Source organism: Rana temporaria, chromosome 6, assembly GCF_905171775.1.
Source record: "Rana temporaria chromosome 6, aRanTem1.1, whole genome shotgun sequence".
NCBI lineage: Eukaryota > Metazoa > Chordata > Amphibia > Anura > Ranidae > Rana > Rana temporaria.
Window position 1 is genome coordinate 195897426 of NC_053494.1, and position 17764 is coordinate 195915189.

At 41.1% G+C, this 17764-nt stretch overlaps 1 protein-coding gene across 1 annotated transcript in view; it reads left to right on the forward strand.

Annotated features, from left to right (window-relative positions):
• The window catches only part of LRP1B (LDL receptor related protein 1B), a 1757966-nt gene that overhangs the window by 1519527 nt on the left and 220675 nt on the right, over positions 1-17764 (forward strand). Inside the window, exons 57-60 of the mRNA XM_040358043.1 lie at positions 6591-6676; positions 10144-10266; positions 11710-11891; positions 16877-17076. Of these exons, the coding sequence (XP_040213977.1) occupies positions 6591-6676; positions 10144-10266; positions 11710-11891; positions 16877-17076 (591 nt within the window). The remainder of the gene's footprint in view (positions 1-6590; positions 6677-10143; positions 10267-11709; positions 11892-16876; positions 17077-17764) is intronic.

Here is a 17764-nt window from a genome sequence, read left to right on the forward strand (position 1 = left end):
CGTAATTTTTAAAATGCCCCGTCGTATCTTTGTTTTGTATCCACAAAACACGATACGACTGAATCTGGGCTCGATCCGACAGGCGTACGTCTTAGTACGCTGTCGGATCATAGGTGCATATTTACGCTGGCCGCTAGGTGGCGTTTCCGTCGAATCCGGCTTTGAGTATGCAAATTAGCTAGATACGGTGATCCACGAACGTACGTCCGGCCGGCGCATTTTTTTACGACGTTTCCGTAAGGCTTTTTTCGGCGTATAGTTACCCCTGCTATATGAGGCGTATCCTATGTTAAGTATGGCCGTCGTTCCCGCGTCAAATTTTGAAAATGTTACGTCCTTTGCGTAAGTCGTTCGCAAATAGGGCTTTGCGTAGAATGACGTCACCGTCGTAAGCATTGGCTTTTTCCAGTTTAATTTCGAGCATGCGCACTGGGATACCCCCACGGACGACGCATGCGCAGTTGAAAAAAAAACGGCATTTACGTCGGGTCAAGACGTATTTACATAAAACACGCCCCCATCATAACCATTTGAATTGCGCGCCCTTACGCCGCCAAAGTTACACTACGCTGCCGTAACTTTCGGCGTGAATTCTTTGAGGATACAAAAAAAAGCTGTAAGTTACGGAGATACGCTACGCCAGACGGAGGAATGCGCTGCGCTATGTGGATCTGCCCCTTAAACTGCATTTTTTTTTTATTTGCAAATGGCAGTTTTGCAAATAACTAACAGCTGCAACTCAACCCCCAAATTTTTTAAATAAAAAATAAAATAAAAAAGTGTCTTGGATAAGCTACTTAACAAGTCCGGCTGAATGTGTCTAAGTACTACTAGCTATATCATGACCTGGAAAAAAGAGATATCCCTTTATGGGATAGACCTTGCAGGTAGCAGGAACAAACTTCTTATGTCATGGATTTATCTGCCCCTACTTTGGTTTTGAGAGCCTTGTGTTATCTCTGCTATGTCCGGGAAGTTTCAGGTGTCACACCCACACTGCTGGAAACATCGCTGCACTCAACATGCCTGCTTCTATCTTCCATTGATTGCAAGCTGTTTAATCCCCTAAGGAAAAAAGTCGCTGTGTAACTGATCATAGTTGCAGAAAGGCCTCTGATCATTCGGAGATCAAAGCAAAAGCCATTGCAATAAGTAGAATGTCAGTGCACATCGGAAAACCAGAGCGTGCACAGCAGGTGGTTTCTGCTACCCATTCCAATATTTGTTTAGGTCTTGCTGAGCTAAGGTTGGGGAGAGGGGCACCCACCAGACTGTGGAGGTGCATAGGCTGCACATTGGGGTCCCATATATATGAAATAGTACTTTTCAGGCACAGTACTAAAAGCTTGTACAGCTATCATACATAATAGGCATTTCAGCACCTTGGACAGCACCATTCATATACGGCATTCAGCACCTTGGACAGCACCATACAATAATAGGCGTTCAGCACCTTGGACAGCTCCATACAATAATAGGCGTTCAGCACCTTGGACAGCATGTATGTTCAGCCAAAGTATACATTTTACTTTTGTCTGGGTACTAACATTCTGATTCATCCTCTCTCTAAGTGATCTCTCCATGCCTCATACCCAATATTATAGATGGAGGGCCAGATTCTCGTAGACTGGCGTAAAACAGCGGCGGCGTAACGTATCTCATTTACGTTACGGCGCGGCAAGTTTTACGGGCAAGTGCTTGATTCACAAAGCACTAGCGTAAATCCTCCGGCGCAAGCCCGCCTAATTCAAATGATCCGGGTAGGGGGCGTGGATCATTTAAATTAGGCGCGTTCCCGCCGAACGTACTGCGCATGCGCCGCCCCTAAAATTTCCCGACGTGCATTGCGCTAAATGAGGTCGCAAGGACGTCATTGGTTTCGACGTTAACGTAAATGTCATCCAGCCCCATTCACGGACGACTTACGCAAACGACGTAAATTTTTAAATTTCGATGCGGGAACGACGGCCATACTTAACATTGGTTGCCCCTCATATAGCAGGGGCAACTTTACGCGTCGCAAATCGTACGTAAACGTCGTAACTTCACTGTGTCGGCCGGTCGTACGTTCGGGAATTCGAGTATTTTGCTAATTTGCATACTCCATCAGGAAAACGACGGAGGCGACACCTAGCGGCGAAAAAAAAATTGCATTTAAGATCCGACAGCGTAAGAGCCTTACGCCTGTCGGATCTAATGGTTATCTATGCGTAACTGATTCTATGAATCAGTCGCATAGATACGACAGCCAAGATTAGGACTTACGACGGCGCACATTGCGTTGCGCCGTCGTAAGCCCTTTCAAAATCTGGGCCGGAAACTTTAACTGAACAACATTTTGCTTGCTACAGCACTGTTTATCATAAACAACTGCCTTTTTCCCCCCATAAATTACTGTTTTAACCTTTTTTCCATCTCAGGGGCTGCTGATCTCCTGCATCCTATTTTATCCACTTCCTTAAAGTGGTTGTAAAGTCAAAAATCACAAATCCTGGAATCTCCTCTTTGCATATACCGTGCAGTATATGTGTTTGTTTTTAAATTATGAAGCGAAAAAACTAATTTCAGAGCTCCGCTGTGCGCTCACGTGACATCCCGGTGCTCAGCCTTCCCCGAGGGCTACAGTGGGAGAAGCTGAGATTCCCCATTAATGTCAGACAGTTAGCGAGCGGCAGGATATTGTGCTGCATACTTTTTAAAACACAGTGGGGGTTATTTACGAAAGGCAAATCCACTTTTCACTACAAGTGCACTTAAAAGTGTACTGAAAGTTCACTTGGAAGTGCAGTCACTGTAGATCGGAGGGGGACATGCAAGGAAAATTAAAAACAGCATTTTTGCTTGCACATGATTGGATGATACAATCAGCAGAACTTCCCCTAATTTCAGATCTTCCACTCAAATCTACAGCAATCTACAGCGACTGCACTTACAAGTGTACTTTCAAGTGCACTTGTAGTGCAGAGTGGATTTCCCTTTTGTAAATCAACCTCAGTATATCTTTCCATAACAGAGGGGCTTCCAGGATTTAGGTTTAGTGATTTTATAGCCATGGTGGTGGGAGATGAGTGTCGGGAGGAGATGGCTGACACATAGACTCCCGAGCTGACAGTCAGGGAGGGAGGGGGAGATGGAGAGACTGCGGGCTGATGGAGGCATGTAAACTGAACACAGTATCATGGATTAGTATGGTCAGCACACTAAGGGGGACACAGGAACAGACAGGATCAACCAGGTTTTTTACAGCATAGAGTGGGACAAATGATACCACACAAGCACTATGCTGTATATCCTGCTTTAAAGAAACATGATCTTTTTTTCATTTTTTTAGAGTTCCAATCACTTCAATGCACTTCATTGGCAGCACATCATTGCTCTAGACTGGCTTCCAGACAGTGGCGGGGTTAGTCTATGCCTGACACAATGGGGTTGGTTTTCTAAGGGCAGTTTACATACTGTGCACAGGTGTGCTTGCAGCCTAATATTAGTTTGGATGGGAAAATATTTTATTAAGGTAAATAGATTGTTCAATTTGCAAGGGAAATAGCACATTGCATGGGGATTTTCTCCAGAGTGAAAGGAGGTGAAGCTCTGCTAACTTCCATCATACAATCACACGCAAGGAAAATAAAATAAAATATATATATATATATATATATATATATATATATATATATATATTTTGCTTTGGATGATAGAAATCAACAGATCTTTACCTCATTCAATAAGTTCTGGAGAAAATGACCTTGCAAAGTGCAACTCCCTTTGCAAAGTAAACAGTCGATTTTCCTTTAGTATATTATCTCTAATGCGTAGCTCGGCTGTTAGAGGTCCCCACCAAAGGCACATCTGACAGAGCTTGTATGGCAGGACCACCAAACATTCTTTTAAAGAAAGTTGCAAACATCAAAATACTGAAAATACATTTTAAAATGCCGTTAACATGTTTAAAAATCATGTAAGATTTTAGTCATTTGAATTTAAAGCCACTTGAAGTAAAATGCAGTAATTTCCATCAAAGCCATGATCTCATATTGCAACCGTTTTGGGTGGAGAAGTCATTTAAATGGAGGCTGCTATCTAATTAGGAAAAAGACCTACAATTCAGTTAGCTCTGTAGGGGGCTAGGATCATAGGCATACATCAGATTTTACAGATTCAGCTGATGAATGGTGGAATGAAAACTCAAAATGTTACGCATGTGCTACTTTTGATGTAGTGTGTCTAAGCAGAGCCCCTGGAGATGATTTATGCTCTTGAGGTCCAGCTGATCTGACATGCATTTCAATGAACAGATGGAATAAAAAATGCTGGCTTACAACTAATACAGCATGAAGTTTTATTTAACAAAATTATTCCCTTGTCTTAGTTAAAAAAAAAGTGCAGGCTGCAATACTCACCTTTATACCGAAGCTGGTTTTGGAATGTCTAACACGCTCATAAAAGTGCAATGGTCAGATGTTTGCAGTTGTCGCAGTTGTCTCCAGCTACATTGTTCCTTTAGTAAAATGCCATTGAAAGTGGTAGTAAACCTCACTTTGTGATTTTTACCTACAGGTAAGCCTATAATAAGGCCTATAATACCGTAAGTCTTACATGTAGGTAAAATGAATATCTCCTAGACATACACCATACAGGAGATATTCACCCTGGAGGCAGCTGGTGACACCAGCACATGTGCTCTGAAGGTCCAGCATACCTTGCCAAACCTTCACAGCTTCATTCCAGGACTGAGGGCTCCCACGTACATGCACGGAAGTGACATCATTACGTCTCCGACAGCCGGAGCACGTGAAACCCAGAAGAAAGTCCTGGGGAAGATGTCAGCTCTCTCAGCGGTGACAACGCTTCACCAGCCAATCAGGTGTCTTCAAAGGAAGCACTTTAATATACTTTTTGATGTACTGTATGACGACAATTTCACATATGGACATTTATTATTTGGATTTTAACAGCATTATTGTATGATGGTACACTTTATTTTCTGCATATTTTATTTTTATTTTTATATTGCACATTTCTTTGTTGAAATAAAAAAATGAATATGATTTAGGACAACACTGTGAATAGAGTAGAAACGTTTAACATAAGGACCAATTCATGGTTGCCTGGTGAACATCAGCAGCCGAATAGAAAAAAGATAATTTAAAGTGAGAGTATTTTGGAATTATTATACATTGATCATTTTGTATGCATGAATTTTGAAAGAGACAATGAGACTTTAACCACTTAACCCCCGGACCATATTGCTGGTCAAAGACCAGAGCACTTTTTGCGATTCGGCACTGCGTCTCTTTAACTGACAAGTGCGACGTGGCTCCCAAACAAAATTGTCGTCTTTTTTCCACCACAATTAGAGCTTTCTTTGGTGGTATTTGATCACCTCTGCGGTTTTTAGTTTTTGCGCTATAAACAAAAATAGAGCGACAATTTTGAAAACAATTAATATTTTTTACTTTTTGCTATAATAAATATCCCCCAAAAATATATAAAAAAAATGTTTTTCCTCAGTTTAGGCCGATACGTATTCTTCTACCTATTTTTCGTAAGAAAAAAACCCGCAATAAGCGTTTATTGATTGCTTTGCGCAAAAGTTATAGCGTTTACAAAATAGGGGGGTATTTTTATGGCATTTTTATTAATATTTTTTTTTTACTAGTAATGGCAGCGATCAACACTTCAGACACTTTTGACACATTTTTGGGACCATTGGCATTTTTATAGCGATCAGTGCTATAAAAATGCATTGGATTACTATAAAGATGCCACTGGCAGGGAAGGGGTTAAGTATGTTCCGTGGGTGTGTTCTAACTGTAGGGGAGGTCAACTGACATGGGAAAATGACTGATCTTCTGTTCATACATTGTATGAACAGAAGATCAGCATTTCTCTCCCTGACAGGACCGGGAGCTGTGTGTTTACACACACAGCTCCCGGTCCTCATTCTGTAACGAGCGATCGCGTGTGTTCAGTGGCAGAGTCGGGAGTCGGGCCTAGTGGCCTGCGCTAGAGCCGACGTATAGCTAGCAGGTAAAGGCACCAAAACAATGTATGACCAAAAAAAAACACCACACTTACACGCACTCGAAATTGGGTTAACATGCACACACTTTGACCACGCGGTCTCTAAAAAGAGAGGCGAAGGACTAACGGGGCTGGTTGAGCAGGCAAATCCTCTCACTCCCTTATAGGGAGTCCCTCTGCCCCGTTGGGCTTCAAAGCGGAGCAGGTAGGGCGGGCCCGGGGCATGGAGAAAGGTGGCAGATTGCCTCTGGGGGAGGCCTGCCTACTCCCAACTCCTGCAGTCCGGCTCCTCTCTCGAGTACACGCACAAAATACACTTTAAAAAAAATAAATAAAAAATAAATAAATAAAAAAAAATAATAAAAGAAGAAGGGGGGTTGTGCTAGGGAATAGACTCTTTCTAAAATAGTCAACTTTTCAAAGTTCAAAGGCACATTTCAACAAATCTTTTTAAGGAAAGAGGTAACCTTGACATGAAACTTGAAACTTGAGAGATATCTATTGTGATTCCTGCATGTGTTTTGTGCAATGGCTAAAGCGAAATGTAACATTGTGTTTGAGTTTAGCGGACGAACCCTTCCTCCTCCTGGCTGACCACCATGAAATAAGAAGAATGAGCACAGATGGATCCAATTACACAATGCTGAAGCAGGTTAGAGGTTTCACAGTGTACATCATATCATTTTACCACCGCAAAAGCATTTCCATGCTGCTTTATTGTATTGAAGGTTTTCTTTTGCTCCATTTACACTACCAGTCTTGCACTAGGGGGTCCTTTAAAGAAGAACTCTGCCTAAAATTAACAAGATGAAAATGAACAGCCTATGATAAATTAAAATAACAAAACAACAAGCTGCTATATTCAGCTTTAGTCTAGAGATATCCCTGCAATTCTTGTTTTCTGCCACTAGATGCCCTCAGCTTTATGGTCAACATCATTCAATCTACTTCCTCTTAGTCAAAGTCATCCTGGAACCGCCCCAGCTTATGATTATACAGTGAAACTAGAAGCAGCACAATGATGAACTCATCTCTCTGTCACTCTGCTCTTCTTTATCAGCACATGAACTGATTGGCTCCTTGTGCTGCTTCTTCTTCTCACATTCAAGTCCTGCTGTACAGAGACTTTACGGGGCTGATATTAGGTCAAATTGAAGAACTTACACTACTTGAAATTACAAAATACATTAAATGATGTATTCATGATTTTACATAGCTGTAATTATTTTTTGTCTTGTATATCTGTCTGGAGTTCAGCTTTAAAAAAAATGCATTAGAGCAGTAAAAGGCATCTTTGGAAATATGACTTGTTTTAAAAAACATTTATGTGTAAAAGTAAAAGCTTTTATTTTTTAATTATATTTATTTATTTTTTTGTTTTACATACAATGGGGAAGAGTTTTCTCTCTAATTTGTATTGCTGTCTGTATTTGCCACCCGTTTGTCCAGTGACCATTATTGCGACAGACAGTTGCCTTTCTTAGAAATTTCCTTTCACTTCCTGTGGCTTTTGTGGCTCAGGAAGTGAAAAGAACTTTCCCAAAGGAGGCACAGACAAAAAAAAGACAATAGTTTTAACCCACCATAAAAACATAAAAAAAAAAAAAGTTTTGGCCTATGTACAGTACAGACCAAAAGTTTGGACACACCTTCTTATTCAAAGAGTTTTCTTTATTTTTATGACTATGAAAATTGTAGATTCACACTGAAGGCATCAAAACTATGAATTAACACATGTGGAATTATACATAACAAAAAATTGAAGGCATACTGAACCAGTATGGCTACCACAGCATCTTGCAGCGGCATGCTATTCCATCCAGTTTGCGTTTAGTTGGACCATCATTTATTTTTCAACAGGACAATGACCCCAAACACACCTCCAGGCTGTGTAAGGGCTATTTGACCAAGAAGGAGAGTGATGGGGTGCTGCGCCAGGTGTGTGCCAAGCAGTAATCAAAGCAAAAGGTGGCTACTTTGAAGAACCTAGAATATGAAATATATTTTCACACTTTTTTGTTATGTATAATTCCACATGTGTTAATTCATAGTTTTGATGCCTTCAGTGTGAATCTACAATTTTCATAGTCATGAAAATAAAGAAAACTCTGTGAATGAGAAGGTGTGTCCAAACTTTTGGTCTGTACTGTATACACTTTAAGGCCTCATGTACACAGGACATTTGAAAACCTCTCCTGAACGCTGGGACTTGATAGCTAGTAACCAACGTTTAAAAATGTCCATTTTGCTGCCACTTAAATGCCGCATTTATGCTTGTTTGCGCGTTTGCGTTAAGAAGCATTTTTAACAGCTTGATTGGTGGTCATTTTGGGAGAATTTCCCTTAATTGGTGGTCAGGGGGAGAATTTCCCTTAATTGGTGGTCTTCGGGGAGAAGATCCCTTAATTAGTGGTCAATGTGGAGAATGTCCCTTAAGTGGTGGTCAGGGGGAAAATTCCCCTTAATTGGTGGTCTGTGGGGAGAATGTCTCCTAATTGGTGGTCATTATGGAGAATGTCTCCTAATTGGTGGTCATTGGGGAGAATGTCTCCTAATTGGTGGTCATTGGGGAGAATGTCTCCTAATTGGTGGTCATTGGGGAGAATGTCTCCTAATTGGTGATCAGTGGGTAGAATATCCCTTAATTGGTGGTCTTTTGGGAGAATGTCCCTTAATTTGTGGTCAGTGGGGGGTTTGCCCCTTAATTGGCAGTCAGTGGAGAGAATGCCCCTTAATTGGTGGTCAGTGGGGAGAATTTCTCTTACTTGGTGCTCAGTGGGTAGAATGACCCTTAGTTGGTGCTCAGTGGAGGGGGGGGGGGATTTTCCATTAATTGGTAATCAGTGGGGAGAATATCCCTTAATTGCTCATCATTGGGGATAATGTCCATTAATTGGCAGTCAGTGGGAAGAATGCCCCTTAATTCAAAGTCAGAGGAAATAATTATCCCCTTAGGCCGCGTACACACAGTCGATCCATCCGATGAGAATGGTCCGAAGGACCGTTTTCATCGGTTCACCGCTGAAGCAGACTGATGGTCTGATGTGCGTACACACCATTGTTCCAAAAACCGATCAGGTCAGAACGCGGTGACGTAAAACACACGACGTGCAGAAAAAAAAACGAAGTTCAATGCTTCCAAGCATGCGTCGACTTGATTCTGAGCATGCGCGGGTTTTGAACCGATGCTTTTGTGTACTAACCATCGCTTTGGACCTATCGTTCAGCGGTCCATCCGTTCGATATTAAAGCAAGTTCTCATATTTTTTTCCGAATGACAAAAGACCGATGGGCCGTACACAAGGACGATTTGGACCGATGAAACTGAACTTCGATCCGTTTTCATTGGTTTGGTCCGATGGTGTGTACGCAGCCTTAAAAATAGCTAAAAGATAATGTGCCAGTGGTTACTTATCTGAGAGGCAAAAATTGCTCAGTGTTCAAGGAACCTCTAGTAACCTCTGAAGGACTTCTGGGGCTCCATGGAACCCTGGTTGAAAATGGGTGGGTTAGACTGTCCACAGGCTTAATATAGTGCTGTATTATAAGCTAAAAAGTTGTTCTAATGGAATACAGGTGCAGTGGTGCCACCTTATTAAAATTATGTTTCCATTGTACGTGATTATTAGATTATTAAAGGATTGCGTAAAATAGCTACACATTTACACTTTTACAGTGGATATGGAAACAGCTGTGTGTTGCAAGGATCTCTTTGGAAAATAAAACAATTGAACATTTCTTAGCTATGACCTGAAATATGACATTTCTTAAGAGCACTATCCTATGTCTGTTGATAGTCAAACTCAGTTGACTAACTCCCTTTATAGATTTAGTATTATTTTAGTACAACTCATATTAATTACTGTACCAGAAAATTGCATAGCTGGAAATAATTATAGTAGTAATATTTAAAAAAAAGTCCTTACTAAAATGTTCTTTCAGAATGATTAATGTAAAAATGCGTAACATTGTAAAGACCTAATTTTATTCCATTGACCTTGGATGTGTCCGTTCGTGCTGTGTAATATCTGCTCCTTATCATGTTCTATCTGTATGACTGTGCCCTTCCAGTAATTGGCAGCTTAACAACATTATCAGAATGATTGTATTCTTTGTCAGGGATTAAACAATGCAATTGCAATGGACTTTGATTACAGAGAAGAGGTTGTGTATTGGATTGATTCCAGCAGATCCAATGGAAGTCGCGTTAATCGGATGTTCATCAACGGGAGTGATGTAAAGGTAAGATAACTACTATAATGGTTGCGGTCAGTTTTATTTTTTTAAGCAAATAATTCATAGTTTTTTATATATTTGTTGATATATATACTGTATGTATATATATATATATATATATATATATATATATATATATATATATATATATATATATATATATATATATACTGTGGGGTAGATCTACAAAGAAAGTACGCCGGCGTATCTATTGATACGCCGGCGTAATTTCAAAATTCCCGCGTCGTATCTTTGTTTTGAATCCTCAAAACAAGATACGATGGCATCTGGGTTAGATCCGACAGGCGTACGTCTTCATACGCCTTCGGATCTTAGATGCAATTTTTTGGCATCCGCTAGGTGGCGTTCCCGTCGTAATCCGCGTCGAGTATGCAAATTAGCTATTTCCGACGATCCACGAACGTACGACCGGCCGTCACATTTTTTTACGTTTTTTCCGTTTGGCTTTTTCCGGCGTGTAGTTAAAGCTGCTATCTGGTGGCGTACTCAATGTTAAGTATGGCCGTCGTTCCCGCGTATAATTTTGAAAATTTAACATCGTTTGCGTAATTCGTCTGTGAATGGGGCTGGACGCCATTTACTTACACGTCGAAAACAATGACGTCCTAGCGACGTCATTTGAAGCAATGCACCCTGGGAGTTTTGATGGACGGGGCATGCGCAGTTTGTTCGGCGCGGGGACGCGCTTCATTTAAATGAAACACGCCCCCTATGAATACCGCGCCCTTACGCCACGAGAGATACAATACGCCGCCATAACTTACGGCGTGAATTCTTTCAGGATTCAAAGAAAAGAAAAGTAAGTTACAGCGGCGTAGCGTATCTCACATACGCTGCGCCCACGCAGATGTATGTGGATCTGCCCCTGTATGTGTATATATATATATATATATATATATATATATATAAAAATGTACACACATGTGTTTTATATATATATATATATATATATATATATATATATATATGTATATATGTATAAAGATGGTTGTGGGTAAGTTCTATTTTTTAAGCTAATAATTCATAGTTTTTAATATATATATATATATATATATATATATATATATATATATATATATATATATATATATATATATATATATATACAGTATACAGACAATGATAAACATAGATTAGTATATGTGCACTTATAATTTCACTTTAAATAACATTTTACAGTGTTCACCAAACCTAGAGTTAAAGGAACATTTCCAATAGGGACACGTGTTCCGGTGACTGTCTAAGAGGGGAGTCCCACTCTCTTTGTAGACATTTCTTCTAACTTCATGTTATGTCTTTGGGACAAGTAATAAATAAAAATATTTCCACTGGAACAGAGACAGCAAACAATAAACTGACAGGGGATTTAACCCTTCCCTAGTGTTTAATCTTACACTGAAAATGCTCTTCTTGTTTTTTCTCCTCTAGGTTGTACATAACACAGCCATACCCAATGCCCTAGCTGTGGATTGGATTGGAAAGAACCTTTACTGGTTTGACACAGAGAAGAGGGTCATTGAAGTGTCCAAGCTGACTGGCTTGTACCCTACCATCCTAGTTAGCAAAAAAATAAAATTCCTGAGAGATCTGTCCCTGGACCCACAGAGCAGGTATGGACTTATCGGTAATTCTTGTACAGAAGTGTGCACATTTTCAACAGAAATCCAATTTGGTGTGAAGATAGACTTAGTTGGTGGTTTATGCAGTCAGGAGTCAGGATCCGGCAGGCAGCAGAGATTCAGCAGGCAAATGGTGAAACCAAACCTAACAGTCTGGGTCAAAATCAAAAGGCAAAGGTCAAGAACAGGTTATATGGAAACCAAAGCCAGTAAGAGGAAGACAGAAATGCCCATCATGTCTCCAATTTCAGGAATAGGCTTAAGACCACCTAGTAATCTCTTCAGGCAGAGCTAAGCTCTAAACAGCCCTTTGGGCACCAACATAAGTGTTGGGTATTCACACATATGTACTGTAATATGTCCATGTGCCTGCACTGGTTGATTGAATGTTTCTGACAGAGATAGTACATCTTTCAAATCATCGTCCTTATATTGTAAATGCACAGTAATTCATGGTCATAATATAGATTTCCTATAAGTGTCTATTCACTTTGAAATATTAAAAGACATTATGGACATTAGGGACTCATTTAGGTTGGGGGTTACCCAGAGGAATTTCTGGTTTACATATTGCTTTTTCAGACCTTGCTTATGTGTAAAGACACACAGAGCACTGCTACTGCCCACCATCAAAATACAAATTCCAAGTACACATGCCAGGACATTATAGGGTTGATATACTAAAACTGGAGAGTGCAGAATCTGGTGCAGATGTGCATAGTAGCCAATGAGCTTCTTCAGCCTGTTCAATTAAAGCGGAGGTCCGACAATTTTTTATACTGCAGCTGCTGACTTTTAAAATAAGGACGCTTACCTGTCCAGCGCGCCCGCAATGTTGGCACCCAAAGCCGATCTGCCGCTCGGCTCTCAGATGCTGCCACCGCCAACTTCAGTAAGGGAATCAGGAAGTGAAGCCTTGGGGCTTCACTTCCTGGTTCCTCATTGTGCATGCGCGAGCCACACGTGATCTGAGTGGTCCCTGCTGTCTCCCAGAAGACAGCGGAGGGTGCCAGACGTGGCGTAGATACCCACAGATAATGCGGCTATCTATGCCTGGAAGTGGATGCAAATTAGGGTGACCACGTGTCCCGGATTGCCCGGGACAGCCCCGCATTTTGCAGGTCTGTCCCGGGCACATTTATTCCAGGACAATACAGAGTCCCGGAATGAAACTGACACAGCCACCCCCCGGGCCAATCTGGTGCCCTCAAAAAAGGCCGCCACATCACCGCTTTACTCACTGACAGTACTTGTCCTATCCGGGAATGCCTGGGGGAGCACAATCCCGCCCCCTGCTTGTGATTGGGGAAATCATAAATCCTGCCTCTTGTGTCCATTCACTGTGCTGCGATTAGTTACAGCACAAGCTGATTTTTGGGAAGGGAGGGTGTCCCTGAATGGTAGTTTGGAAATGTGGTCACTCTAGTGCAAATAACTGTCTTAGACGGAAAGCGGAGGTCCCATTTTTGTGTGGACCTCCGCTTTAAGCTTTGACAAAAATAAAGCCTGGAAACTGATTGGTTTTTGCATGCTCCAGTTTTAGTAAATCAACCGCTATGACTTTACCTTAACTGTAAATCTTATATATTTAGTGCCTCCTATCAGAGTAATCCTTAATGCACGGGCCGATCACATATAGAAATCCTTCAGAACGCCTCCTGGTCTGTTTTTAGCTCAGGGAGCTGCAGAGGTTAATGGCCTGGCAATGAGGTGTCACCTATAATCCACTTTTCCTGCTGCAGATCATGCGTTTAGAACTGCACTTACTGAACCAAATTTGGACATGAATGGAAAGTGGCACAGCAGACTCAATTTAAACCTTCTTCCACACCATGGGGCATAGAGTGTGAAATATCCATTTCCATCAATATCAAACTGGGCTTGCTCTTTTTCCTTAACACACGGTTCCTGTTTGCTATATTGGTAAACGTATCTAGATTTAGATTAACAAAATGGGCTTTTTGAGCTTGTAAAGCCGAACATCCATTGCGCTGGAACATTAACTTTTTTCTTATTCCTGTAGACACTGTTGGGTTGATTACCTAAAGCAGTAGACCATTCACCTAGCCTGCTGGTATTATATATACTTCAATCATCCAATCATATGCAAGGAAAGTTCTTTTTTTTGTTGTTGTGTTTTTTTTTTTTTTAGCCCTCGTATTTGCGATTGGGTAGTTGGGTTAAGTAAGGCCGCGTACACACGATTGGTCAAAACCGATGAAAACGGAAAGAAGGTCCGTTTTCATCGGTCCAAAACGATCGTGTGTGGGCCCCATCAGTCAGTTATCCTTCGGTCAAAAAAATGAGAACTTGTTTTGAAATTGAACCGATGGATGGCTAACCGATAGGTCAAAACCTATCGTTAGTATGCAAAAGCATTGGTTAAAAAACTGCGCATGCTCAGAATCAAGTCAACGCATGCTTGGAAGCATTGAACTTCATTTTTTTCAGCACGTCATTGTGTTTTACGCCACCGCGTTCTGACACGATCGGTTCATTAACGATGGTGTGTAGGCACATCAGACCATCAGTCAGCTTCATGGGTTAACCGATGACAACGGTCCTTCGGACCATTCTTATCGAATGGAATGATCGTGTGTACGCGGCCTAAGGGTTTGTTGCCTAATGCCCCGTACACACGATCATATTTTCCATTGGAAAAACCTTGGATGGTTTTTCCGAAGGAATTCTTGGCTTGGCTCAAGAACGCGGTAAAGTACAACACTACGACAAGACGAGAAAATTAAGTTCAATGCTTTTGAGCATGCGTCGAATTGTTTCCGAGCATGTGTCTGAATTTTTTCCGTCTGAAAATTTGAGAACCAGCTCTTAATCTTTTGCTGGCGGAAATTCCGCCAGCAAAAGTCCGATGGAGCGTACACACAGTCGGAATTCCTGTTCAAAAGCTCACATCGGACTTTTGCTGGCGGAATTTTCCGATCGTGTGTACGGGGCATTAGTGAACTTTGCACTCCTATAGAAAATCAGCCCTTCTAAGGAAAAGAAGGGGAAAAAAAACAATTAGACCAGCTTATCTATCATGTAAAAATGTTTAGTGCGTTTAATAGTTATCTGCTAAATTTGGGTATTTACATTACAAAGGAAGTGTATTACACAATAAAGACCATTTGAAGCAAGGAAGGAAGAAAAGATAAACTAAACCAACAATGCCTATGACATTTAGGAAATAGAAAAGAAAGAAAGAATGTTTAAACCGCAGTATATCACTGTCACCTCCCTCTCTCAAGCACAATCCTTTATCAGCACCTGTGAGCACCTCTCATCGGGAGCAGCGATCAGTGACGTGTCACTCGTAGCAATGCCCCTAACAGTTAGAATCACTCCCTAGGACACACTTAACCTCTTCAGCCCGACCTAGTGGTTAACCCCTTCACTGCCAGTGTCATTTTCAAAGTAACCAGTGCATATTTATAGCACTGATCGCTGTAAAAATTACAATGGTCCCAAAAATGTGTCCGCCATAAGGTCGCAGTCACAATAAAAATCGCAGATCGCCACCATTACTAGTAAAAAAATGCCACAAAACTATCCCCTATTTTGTAGACGCTATGGGCCAGATTCACAGAAAAAGTACGCCGGAGTATCTGCTGATACTCCGGCGTACTTTCAAATTTGCCGCGTCGTATCTTTATTTGTAATTCACAAACAAAGATACGACGGCATTTGGCTAAGATCCGACAGGCGTACGGCTTCGTACGCCTTCGGATCTTAGAATGCAATACTTCGGCGGCCGCTGGGTGGAGTTTGCGTCGTTTTCCGCGTCGGGTATGCAAATTAGCTGTTTACGGCGATCCACGAAGGTACGCGCGTTCGTCGCATTCTCTTACGTCATCCATAGTTGTTTTTTTCCCGTTGTAAAGTTGCACTTGCTATTTAGGTGGTGTAATATTAGACAGCCCATGTTAAAGTATGGCCGTCGTTCCCGCGTCGAATTTACTTTTTTTTTTTTGCGTAAGACGTCCGGGAATACGAAAGGACGTAACGCACGCCACGTTCAAAAAACACGTCGGGGCGCCGTAATTTCGCGCAAAGCACAGCGTGAAATTTCCTAACGGAGCATGCGCAGAACGTTCGGCGTGGGAACGCGCCTAATTTAAATGGTACACGCCCCATTTGAATTAGGCGGGCTTGCGTCGGACGGATTTACGTTATGCCCCCGCAAGTTTACAGGCAAGTGCTTTGTGAATCAAGCACTTACGCTTAAAACTTGCGGCGGTGTAACGTAAATGACATACGTTACGCCGCAGCGCAAGTACGTGAATCTGGCCCTATAACTTTTGCGCAAACCAATCAATATACGCTTATTGCGATTTGTTTTACCAATAATATGTAGAAGAATACATATCGGCCTAAATTGTGTGAAAAAAAAAATTATAGATTTTTTGGGGATATTTATTATAGCAAAAAGTAAACAATATTGCATTTTTTTTCAAAATTGTCGCTCTATTTTTGTTTATAACGCAGAGGTGATCAAATACCACCAAAAGAAAGCTCTATTTGTGGGATATAAAGGACGTCAATTTTGTTCGGGAGCAATATCGCATGACCGCTCAATTGTCAGTTAAATCGACGCAGTGCCGAATCGCAAAAAGTGCTCTGGTCTTTGGCCAGCGAAATGGGCTGGGGCTGAAGTGGTTAAAGTATATACCTTATTAAGCAATGTACCAATGCATATACCTGTAATCTTTCCATAAAAATATTGAAATTAAGTATATACCATATAGAAGTAGCAGATCCCCTTTTTTTTGCATATTTTTAAATGTGTATGTTTGTGTGCTAAATAATTCTGAACTCTCAAAATATCTTCACAAATAATCTTTAACCATATTGTGAATGGAGCCTGCTGGTTAGATGGGAATTTCAGATTCTGCTTCCTACTAGTAGGTGCGTGCTGTGTGCTTCGCGTAGAATGCAATACTTGTGTAAACATGGCTGTGTTTATTAATTCTGCCTAGGTATCTGTACTGGATAGACTGCTGTGAATATCCACACGTGGGGCGTGTTGGGATGGATGGAACCAACCAAAGCGTTGTCATAGAAACGATGATTTCTAGGCCGACAGCCCTGACGATAGATTATGTCAACAAGCGGATCTACTGGGCCGATGAGAATCATATTGAATTCTCTGACATGAATGGGTTGCATCGTCACAAAGGTAAGTCGAGCGATTTAACGAGAAAATTGAGTTGAGTTTTAGCCAGCATTTGAGGGTACATGTTTTTATGGTATATAAAAATGGTTGGTCACGGTGGCAATGTTAAATGATTTATGTGCAGTTGTCCTAGAAAACAATTATGCCGCGTACACACAATCATTTTTTTAGCATGAAAAAAAAAACGTTGTTTTTCAGCATGTCGAAAAAACAGCGTTTTTCCAACTTCATCATTAAAACGACGTTGCCCACACACCATCGTTTAAAGAAAAATGATGAACAAAGCGCGGTGACGTACAACATGTACAACGGCACTAAAAAAGGGGAAGTTCCATTCACCTTTGGGCTGCTTTAGCTGATTCCGTGTTAGTAAAAGACGATTCGCGTTTTTTTTTCTGTTACAGCGTGATGAATGTGCTTACTCCATTATGAACGGTAGTTTTACCAGAACGAGCGCTCCCGTCTCATAACTTGCTTCTGAGCATGCATGGGTTTTTTACATAGTTTTAGCCCACACACGATCATTTTTTACAACCCGAAAAACGACATTGTTTAAAACGACGTTAAAAAATGCAGCATGTTCGATATTTTTTTTGGTCGTTTTTCAGAACCTGAAAAATTATGTAAAGCCCACGCACGATCATTTTAAATGACGTTTTTGGAAAACAACGTTTTTTTCATGCCGAAAAAT